Source organism: Lindgomyces ingoldianus (genome assembly GCF_010093535.1).
Source record: "Lindgomyces ingoldianus strain ATCC 200398 unplaced genomic scaffold BDR25scaffold_56, whole genome shotgun sequence".
In the NCBI taxonomy this organism is placed as follows: Eukaryota; Fungi; Ascomycota; class Dothideomycetes; order Pleosporales; family Lindgomycetaceae; genus Lindgomyces; species Lindgomyces ingoldianus.
Window position 1 is genome coordinate 310666 of NW_022985217.1, and position 9674 is coordinate 320339.

General features: G+C 46.5%; 4 protein-coding genes across 4 annotated transcripts; 1 reads left to right on the top strand and 3 right to left on the bottom strand.

Annotated features, from left to right (window-relative positions):
* Window positions 1-1658: 1658 nt before the first annotated feature.
* Window positions 1659-3468, bottom strand: BDR25DRAFT_337734 (uncharacterized protein; the record flags this gene model as incomplete). The annotated part of the gene is made up of 2 exons (XM_033693216.1): window positions 1807-3468; window positions 1659-1688 (listed from the first exon to the last, which is right to left on the bottom strand). The coding sequence occupies exons 1-2, from the start codon at window positions 3388-3390 to the stop codon at window positions 1659-1661; spliced, it is 1614 nt and encodes a 537-aa protein (XP_033540605.1). The 5' UTR covers window positions 3391-3468.
* A 143-nt stretch (window positions 3469-3611) lies between these two features.
* BDR25DRAFT_297649 (GTP-binding protein 1) lies at window positions 3612-5088 on the top strand (the record flags this gene model as incomplete). The annotated part of the gene is made up of 6 exons (XM_033689015.1): window positions 3612-3707; window positions 3761-3789; window positions 3840-3854; window positions 3911-3935; window positions 3965-4417; window positions 4512-5088. Exons 1-6 carry the CDS (start codon window positions 3679-3681, stop codon window positions 5086-5088), a joined length of 1128 nt encoding a protein of 375 aa, XP_033540606.1. The 5' UTR covers window positions 3612-3678.
* A 686-nt stretch (window positions 5089-5774) lies between these two features.
* Window positions 5775-6937, bottom strand: BDR25DRAFT_362566 (FAD-binding domain-containing protein; the record flags this gene model as incomplete). Its single annotated transcript, XM_033696594.1, has 3 exons — window positions 5775-5790; window positions 5846-6407; window positions 6436-6937. The coding sequence occupies 3 exons, from the start codon at window positions 6935-6937 to the stop codon at window positions 5775-5777; spliced, it is 1080 nt and encodes a 359-aa protein (XP_033540607.1).
* A 665-nt stretch (window positions 6938-7602) lies between these two features.
* On the bottom strand, window positions 7603-9127 carry BDR25DRAFT_383382 (cytochrome P450; the record flags this gene model as incomplete). Its single annotated transcript, XM_033697820.1, has 7 exons — window positions 7603-7781; window positions 7837-8074; window positions 8178-8418; window positions 8477-8594; window positions 8643-8739; window positions 8789-8872; window positions 8935-9127. The coding sequence occupies 7 exons, from the start codon at window positions 9125-9127 to the stop codon at window positions 7610-7612; spliced, it is 1143 nt and encodes a 380-aa protein (XP_033540608.1). The 3' UTR covers window positions 7603-7609.
* Between the last annotated feature and the right edge of the window lie 547 nt (window positions 9128-9674).

The window sequence follows — 9674 nt, forward strand, 5'->3', positions numbered from 1 at the left end:
GTCAGGGTTGGAGCTGATACAGGGACCCTTTAGATAGGTTTTAGGCGACCTAAGATGGAACGATTTATAAGAATTGTTACAAGTTAGGCATTAGCAGTTATCTCTAATCTTAATAAGTTATTAGTAGTCTCTAAGTTTTTACCTTAGTGTATTCTTTATAACTTTTCTAAAAGTAATTTTAATTGCAGGGGATAGAAAGTTCTAAACTTAAAGGCTTTAGTTAATAAAAAGTCTCTAGAATCCTATTTATAGACTAAATAGTTTAATATAACAGTGTGTAAGTATTACAACCTAAACTAAATTAGACGCGTCTTAGGCTTAGACATAGTTAAGTAAATAATTAGTATAATATTATTAATAAAGCTGTTACTAGTAAAAGTAAGTTTTCTAATATAATGTAACAGCACAGGCAAGACAATAGGCCTAAATGCAGTAGAAATCCACTTAGAGGCATATAAGAGTGCGTAGGGACTTAATAACCTAGGAATTCTATTAACATCTATAGGCCTTGTACAAAGGATATTAGAAAACTACTAAGCTAGCTACAGGGGCAAGGTGCGACTAAATACATAAGGGAATAGGGGTAACAGCAGGGGTTGGGGCCAGGTCGGGGTCGGGGCCGATACGGGGGCCTTCTAGGCCATCCTCGATGGAACGATTTATAAGGATCGTTACAGCTACTAGTTGTAAGTGTAAGAGGTGTTTTAGCGCAGCTAGTTATATAGTAACTAATAATTAAGGCTATTTAACTCTAGAAGAACTAGCTATAGTAGTAAGTAGTAAGTAGTAAGCTTTTAAACCTCATTGCTTTTATTACTAAAAAGAATTAGTTATTTTATAGTTAATTAGACTTTAATTTTATATCTCTAAAGACCTATAATCTTAGCTGTTTTAACTAGAGTATAGTGTACTTTAATTAAATTGTACTACTTATACAGATTACGTAAGCTGTAACAGTTACAATACGTACACCTACCTCTCCTCCTCCCTGTTGTACAAACGTACCCAAAATCTCACCTGTACAGGCCTCAAAATCGCCCAATCGTACAGTACTACGCCTTGTTGGAAGCCCTGGGTACGACTTCACCACGTGCGAGTGGAGACATTGATACCCGGAGTAATATTGCCGAAGTTTCTGGAAATTTTGTACAACTTCACCCGCGGAATCCCATACCTGATGTCGTTGGATATCCTGTTGAGCATTTCGTGCATGTGTCCTAAAACTTAAGGCGCAGATGTCGACTAGGCTCCTCGCAATTCAACTACATAATTCAACACAATCTCGTTGAACAGCTTCTATCCCCTGTGAGAATGTCCCCATGGTTCAACGATTTCTCTCGAGTTTTTTTGTGAGGTGTCTTGGTATCCAAGGCCCGCACTTATTTCCCCATGGCGCTGAAAGTTAAATACTAACGCGAGTATCTTTACCTTGAGGATGTTGTCTTTGTCTAGCGCATTTGATCGAATTTGTCTATCGTGAGTATAAATATCTGCCAGAAGACCATGATTTTGAAGATCAAGGGTTGGATACTAAACACCTCGCATGAGGGTCATGCATAAATATGATCTCAAACTAGATCCTAAACTGCTCTCAATACCGGCTTTTCCCGGTAGAAGAGTCAAAAAGTGTATTATTCAATTCAACCAAGTAGAAATTTTCAGACTGGTGTATTGCGATTAGGGTAAAACTGGAAGGCATTCAATGACGTTACACACTAAATGTAAATCTAATGCTCCTGACATGGAACTGACGATTTAGAACGCAATACCACTCATCCACCACAGATCGCCCGTTTGCCACCTCACCCAGTCTCCACCCCAACACCACGATTTATCTCCCTCAACTCCGAATCCCAATCCCCGGAAGAGCGAGATTGGTATTGGTTCGTATAGCCAGATGCCCCCTCGTGCGAAGTCATCACATAAAAGTGGCGAAGTGTGATAGAACCAAAAATGTACGTAGGCAAACGTAAATGTTTGCATCAGCCATTTCGGCACTCGTCGCTGTATTCCCGTGCGCCGGAGGATTATTGAAAGATAGCCTTCGAGGAAGATAGCTAAAGCTTGGAACAAGAAATATCGCATTGGTCCTAGCAGAGGTCGCGACGGACCTGGTTGGGTATAGCTGCCACAAGCATGGAGAAAGCCTGATAGTGCAAAAGCAACCACTAATTGTAGTGCTCTTGCAAGGGCGCTTCTTTTGTTCATACCAATCATTTCGATCAGCTTGCGGCTTGGCTCTTCAAAAGCGAAACGGAAGGTCTGATGCCACCAGCTCGCCCACCAACCAGCCAATCCGCGGTCGAAAACAGTCCAGTAGGAACCCCATGCTTCTGGGTACATCCAAGGTTCGGCACGTGCTCCGATCAATGAAGGTCCGAGCACGCCAGAGAAAAAGAGCGGCGCGAGCGCGAATATGCTTTCTAGGGACGCTTTGATCATGTATTGGGAGACAGCTAGACGATATAGCCGGAGTACTATTGGATGATGTAGTAAAAGTGAAGGAAAATAGGGAGGAGGAGCGTGATCTACGAGACCCCAAAAGTAAGGGTCGTGGTTCATAAGCGTTTTTAGAGCATCTAGTGTTACATAGCCTATTAGCAGCGTCTTAATATTTGCAAGAATGAGGTTGCGTCGGGTTGAGTACGCGTGAGATTGTCCGGCGTGGAGGCGGTGGGAGTGCTGTGGCAGATTTGGAGAATTTCGATGCAACTGCTCTTGTACCCATTTCGGCGGTGGGGGGATGCTCGATATGCGCCAATTCCAGCCCATTCCCCTGAAATTACAAAAGACATCCAGGACCCAATCCAGACGTTCGACAAAGGGTTCCAGAGGGTATGGCTGCCATGCAAATTCGCCGTGCCGCTTGCTAGGTCCGAGATGTTCGTGGTGTTCCACGAAGCCGTTTGGAGAAGACATTTTAGGTTCACCATTCCTTTCGTTCCGCCCTTTTTGGGTGATCCCAGCCCCTCCATTCGTGACACCCTTCTCTTTGATATTCTGCTTGAAAGCTCCTTCTGTCCTTTCAATTCTCTGAAAATCGGTCTGTGCATCGTTACACACCAACACCGCCATTAGCCAAATCACAGCCCATGCGGAGATTAGACCTAACCCAAAAGCCGGGGCCATGTTCTTCGCCCGCGTATATTTGATTGAGTACGCAGCAACCGCCGCAATCCAGACCCATGCGAGGAAACGTGCCCTGCGTAGCCATGGACGGTGGTGATGTGGAACCAAGAGGTAGATCAGGACTACTAGTGCCCCGAATATGCCCGAAGGGTAAACAAAAGGCCGGAATTGGCCTGATCGAATGCCTTCGTCGAACTGAGCGTGATAGTGCTGCAGCAGTTCATGGTGGGTCCGTGGCCAGCTATCCAAAGGCGTCATCATGTTCTAGAAGGAGAAGAGATTTCAACCGAGGCGAGCGAAGGCAGAGAGAGTACATGTTATAGCAAAAGCTTATGAATGTGGCGTGGCCAGTCGGTGTAGCTTTCCTTGTTCCGAGCAGGTGATGACACAGCGCACTACCGTGCGCTAAACCCGATATAGATTGACGAGACTTCAACACCAAACCTCATCCATCGTGAGACCTCCACAAGACACCCATAAAGGGATTTCCTTCGTCCGGATTTGATTCAAACTCTCTTCTTCTGTTCCTGGACCCTCTAAGCAGTCAATATGGTCAACATCACAGAAAAGATCAAAGAGTAAAGTAATCTATGAAAAGTCTTCGGTGTGCCAAGCATTAACATCTCTACAGGATCGAGGAGGAGATGAGGAAGACGCAGAGTAAGATTTACCTTATTACTACAAAGGAACTATATGCTAACCGTGATTAGAGAACAAAGCCACCGGTATCGCACATAGTCCCAGATTTTCATCTATCACGTGCGCTGATACTTGAGGCCAGAATACCACCTCGGTCTTCTTAAAGGGTTGGTTATGAGCTCATAATTCTGCTCAGTGCTCCGCTAATACTTTACAGCAAACGCGCACGTCTTCGAGCCCAACTCCTCGAGCCAGCTCCCGGCGCAAGCTCCGGTGGTGGTACTGGATTCGACGTGTCAAAATCCGGCGATGCACGAATTGCGCTTGTTGGGTTTCCATCTGTTGGAAAGTCCACCTTCCTGTCAAAGATTACCAAAACCAAATCCGAGGTTGCAGCCTATGCATTCACAACTCTTACGGCAATCCCTGGTGTTCTCGAGTATGGCGGTGCAGAGATCCAAATCTTAGATCTACCGGGTATCATCGAAGGTGCAGCGGAGGGGAAGGGACGAGGAAGGCAGGTCATTTCTGCTGCAAAGACAAGTGACCTAATTTTGATGATATTGGATGCAACGAAGAAAGCCGAGCAGAGGAGGCTGCTGGAGCAAGAGTTGGAGGCGGTCGGCATCCGGTTAAATCGGGAGCCCCCGTAAGTATCATTTGATAACCTTGTATAACTTCCCCGGCAAGCTCTGAAGACTTTAAACCTCTCGAATTCTGTTTTACTAACTATGCGGGAAAAGAAACATTTACCTCAAACCTAAGAAAGCCGGGGGTATGAAAATTACCTTCCAAGCAACGCCGAAGTACCTCGACGAAAAGATGCTGTACAACATCCTCCGCGACTACAAGATGCTAAACTGCGAGGTTCTTGTGCGGGACGAAAACGCTACTGTTGATGACTTCATTGATACTATCATGAAGGACCATCGAAAGTACATCAAATGCCTATACGTCTACAACAAGATCGACAGTATCTCGCTTGACTTCCTTGACAACCTTGCCCGCGAACCGCATACTGTCGTCATGTCTTGCGAACTTGACCTTGGTATCCAAGATGTTGTAGAGCGTTGTTGGGAAGAACTCCGTCTGATCCGAGTCTACACGAAGCGAAAGGGAATCGACCCAGACTTCAGCGAGGCGCTCATTGTTAGGAATGGCAGTACAATCGAGGATGTCTGTGACCAGATTCACCGGACTTTGAAAGAGACGTTCAAGTATGCGCTTGTGTGGGGTGCCAGTGCGAGACATGTACCTCAGCGAGTCGGACTGGGCCATATAGTTTCAGATGAGGACGTGGTGAGTATTGTGGCGAAGTAGAAGGGCAATATCGAGGACTGCCTCATCTACAATTGGTAAGGTAGTTTGTTACAGTTATGCAGCCCTTAAGAGAATGCATTGCGGCTTTCACTTTCTATCTATTCTCTTCACAGCCTCGCCACCATGTTACACACTCAATTCTAAGCCAAACTCGCTCACACCTGCGCACTCCAACCACGTCACCAACACAACGTTAGTAGAGGAGACGGAGGAACCTCAGGAACCGCGGTCTCAACCTTTCCGTTTCCTGGACTTCCACGAGGAGCTGCGGCTCATGATTGACGAGTTTTTACCCTGTAAGTGAACTTCTATGTAGTACCTCCACCCCAGAAATGGCAGATACCAGTCCTGACTCCTCTTGCCAATAGCGAAAACATCGCACCATACCTTCGACCATCACCGCGTCTTCGCAGAAGATAGTGCTACCGAATTGAACGAACACCTCATACTTGTCACAAGCCGAGCACGTGTCGCTATCTGAGTTGTATGCTGCCCTGTTCGTGGAGAAGCTAAGCCCGTCATTCGTGGCAATGTGTCGAAGAAATGTCAAAAACTAGTGAAGATCATTGCCAAAGTAAGCCAACTGGCCTACGTTCAAAAGGAAGAGGAATTTTCTCTAGCTTAAATCATGGCATGGCGGGATAAATTGTAGTATCCCGAGAGTGGGAGTTACAGGTTCTCGAGCGTTATGCGAGATGTTGGCTTCAGTGTGAACAAGATTAAGTATAAGGTTCCAAGCAAGTCTAATTGTTTCTACGCATTTGTGGGTGAGTCCGCAATGTGAAGGTCCATTGTCGAAATCGTCATCCCTCTCTCGCAAACCATACTGAAAGACTTCTTCCCTAAGGTGCATATCTTCGCCAAAGCTTTCGTTAAGGTAATCTGTGGACGTATCTGCGTAAATCGATCTAATGCACTCGTGTTTGTTCCATCATTCAGATAGAATAAATTATTCGAACTGAAGGAAGAGTTCTGAGATCCATAATAGACAAAGGTCTGCTCGATTTCAAGCAATGGGTCGTAGATTCCAAGCTTGAAGGTAGTGAAGGCGTCGAGCTGAGCGGGATCCGCGGCACCCGGAGATAGAATGGCGCCTCCCCAAAATTTCGAGACTTTCTTTAATTTGAGATCAAATCTTGTAATAATTCCGAAGTTGTTTTGTCCCCCTTTGAGGGCGCGAAAGAGGGTCGGGTTCGACCTCGAGTTGGCATCAACAACCGTGCCATTTGCAAGAACCACCTGCATGTTGCGAACGTTGTCACATCCAAATCCCTCAGATGGGGAAAAGAACGAGATCCCGCCTCGGGTTATTGTTAGCTCTAATCATGAGAGTCGTGGAATGGGCACCATTACCACCACTCAAAAAGCCACCCACCCCAACGCTAGCAACCCTTGCGCCGACTACAGTCCTTCCCAGAGGGTCCAGTATACTATAGACATCGCGCCATCGCGCGCCCGTTCCCACGGCAACAATGTTTTCATCTTCCTTTGGAACAATAGAATTGAGGCCACGCAAGTCGATCGTTACCCCATTCTTCGCATTGGAAAAGAATTGGTTAGGAGAGTGGCCGCCGCTTCGCACGGCGACTTCCACATCTTTACAAGATTGCAGTGACCTCAGGACAGCAGCCACTTCCTCGACATCTCTGGGTGCGATAATGCAGGAAGGGCTTGTACGTTGCTCCATGTAGAAATACGACGAGACCGAGGTGTTGTATTCCAATGAATCTGGGAACAGGACATAGTTTCCAAAAGTAGAGCGCAATTTTGTGCAGCAATGGCTCCCTGATGCCGATGAACCATGCAATGGGAATACCAGGGCCGAGAATAGAAGTGTCAAGATGGACATCATGTCTGAGGAGTGGTAATATATGGTATGTGGTACAAGGATGTAAGTAAGCCTGGGGCCTGATATAATTCTAGTCAAAGTGCCTGGGGCTGGGGTCAAGAATGATAGATTCCGTATTCTCACATGAGATGTTTATTGCAGACGGTGTTCAGATTATGTCGCCCGGAGCTCGTGCATCAGGAGGCGTATTCCACGGTCCTAGCCCCAACGGCGGGTTCGGCCAGACCTTGTACATGCACGAGACTTGCAAATTCCTAGATACCGGATAATTACGTGCCACATCATTGCAGAGCTAGTTCGAACGATCAATATTGCGTCTCGGAGTTGGATTGGCAATACATGGGCCCAGACCCCTTTCTGTACTTTGCCGCATCCCAACTCCCGTCTGCGATGCCTTTATTATTCAATTCTTTGACCGTACTGCTTCAGGGAACGGTATTATCAAATCAGGGCTCGCTTTCTCGCTGTGTCTGCCGGGTGGCACTTGACGTCAAAGATTTATGGAAACATAATATTGAACGTTAGCAAAGTCTCTCTTCGGACTACGTTCCCTTGAATAAAATAGCGTGCTATTAATATTCACTGCAATGTCTTAGACCTATACCACATGGTGGCTGCAAATTCAAGCAACGAAAATATTCATGGACCGACCCTGTTGCAACTCTGTCAAATTTACGAGCGACGCCGTTCCTGGAACGCAATTCTTGTCGACTCGTAGGGCATTGTAAAACTCTCCCAGCACCACTTTGTCCTTGCCTTCTCATTCTCGAGCCGTATGTTGTATTGGAGGAGGATTTGAGAGACAATGAGCTTCATGACCAACGAGGCATAAAAGCGGCCGGGGCTAATGACGCAGAGGTCAGTATCAGAATAACCAAGCTTTGGACAGTGGTTCATACCAAGCAAGAGATCCATATCCCCAAACCGGGTATTTCTCGGAGATTTCAGTGAATTTTTGCTGCCCATCGTTCGCGGTCTTGGGTACGAACCGTGCGGCCTTGAACGAGTTTGGTTCGGGATAGTGGTGGGGATCATGCATCAAATTATACGCTGAAACACACACCGTACCATTCTGAGGAACTGACGGTGATCCTCCGGAGAACGTGTATGGCTCTAAAGCTTTTCGACGAATTGCAACTGTTGTGAAATTGTGTTAGAGACTAGGATGCCGACCACCAACATCAGGGGAGGCTCTTCCACTTGTCCAAAGGGTTCAGTCTTATGGTCTCTTTGATGAAACTGTCGAGAAGAGGGAGTCTTTCCAACTCATGATAACTCGACGGCGCGTGAGAATCCAACTCCTCTTGAAGCGAGTATTGAGCTTCGGGCTGAGCACACAGCTCGAGAAGCACGAAGTCCAAGAACATCCACGGTTGGTGTGATGCAGCAAACCAAATTCCAAGCAAAGACTGAGACAAAAGTTCCGGTTCCCAGTAATCACTGTCTTCGGTCATTTCCATCATATTGTGGAGGATGGTAAGCTGTGAACGACAGAGTTAATATAGGGGATCCAGCGGTTGAAGAATCAAATTGAATCACCTCTTTGGTACCCTTCGGTTCGTTCCAAGCCTTCTTACCCGGACCCATGATATGTTGCAGACGGCCTTGAATGATGTGCATCGCCGCCCCACGGTTCGTCAAAATCGCGTGCATAATCCTGGCATAATGAGATTACGCCCAGAAGGTTATCAGAGACAAGACCTACGGAGATACAAAAGTAGGCGTCAATTGGAACGCGGCCATGCACTTAATCATATCTTTCGGATATCGCAGAAGAGCATCGGAAAATACCTTATCTGAAGCTATCAGAAGGTTAGTATTGCTGCCAGGAGCCTCGCTAAGTAGACGTACCTAGCAAATCCCCATAGAAGACGAAAGCCATGAGTTTCGAGGCTAGTAGGCGTGCCGTCTGGGCCACAGGAATGAATAGATTATCTAACGAGTGTGAGGAGAGTCCATTCTCATAAGATTGTGCAAAGCATCAACCCAAAACATACCATCGCGCGAAATTCCTCTTTCAACCTCGTCTTGGAGCACGGCATGCAACTTCGCCTGTAGGAAGGGGAATAGTTTATCGAGATACCCTGGACCATTTACTTGCAGTAGACGGGCATATAACCTGGTCCGAACAAGTTTGCGATCAACAGTGTTGTGTTCAAGCTTGTTCATGGTGTGCTTGAATCCGAACATCTATCTCATGTTAGTCCTTGAGACGTGTCAAGTGCGGTAAGATTCACATCGGCATATACTGCACGCTGAGAAAGACAACTCGCTTCGCTCAGCTCAGCTATGTGTCTCTTGGAGGATACTATGGTAAGATTTGCCGCAGTATTCCACGGCTTGTAGTATCTACCATTTCTCTGCACAATGTCAACGGCGAGGTAAAATTCAGTGATGTCCTAGGCACTTACAAAATCGCGAAAGATGCGCCCGACTCTGTTGATAGCATCCCATCGATGTACTGCCTTCTGGTCTAAGTATCTCTGTAAGGACATATCAGCCTCCTGACACTCATGTACCACCGGGGTCGGCTTGCCTGGTACACTAATTCACACCCAACGTAACCCACGACCATAACTATGAAAAGACCAAAGATTGCCTTCCAAGATTGAGGTGAGCTCACTACCTTCAAACCAATTGAGAGCATTGCTTCTGTGATGATTTTCCCTTTGCCCTGGTCTGTCGAGGAGTTCTGGGTAGCAATTATGATCTTCGTTGGGCCAGCAGAAGCACTGTT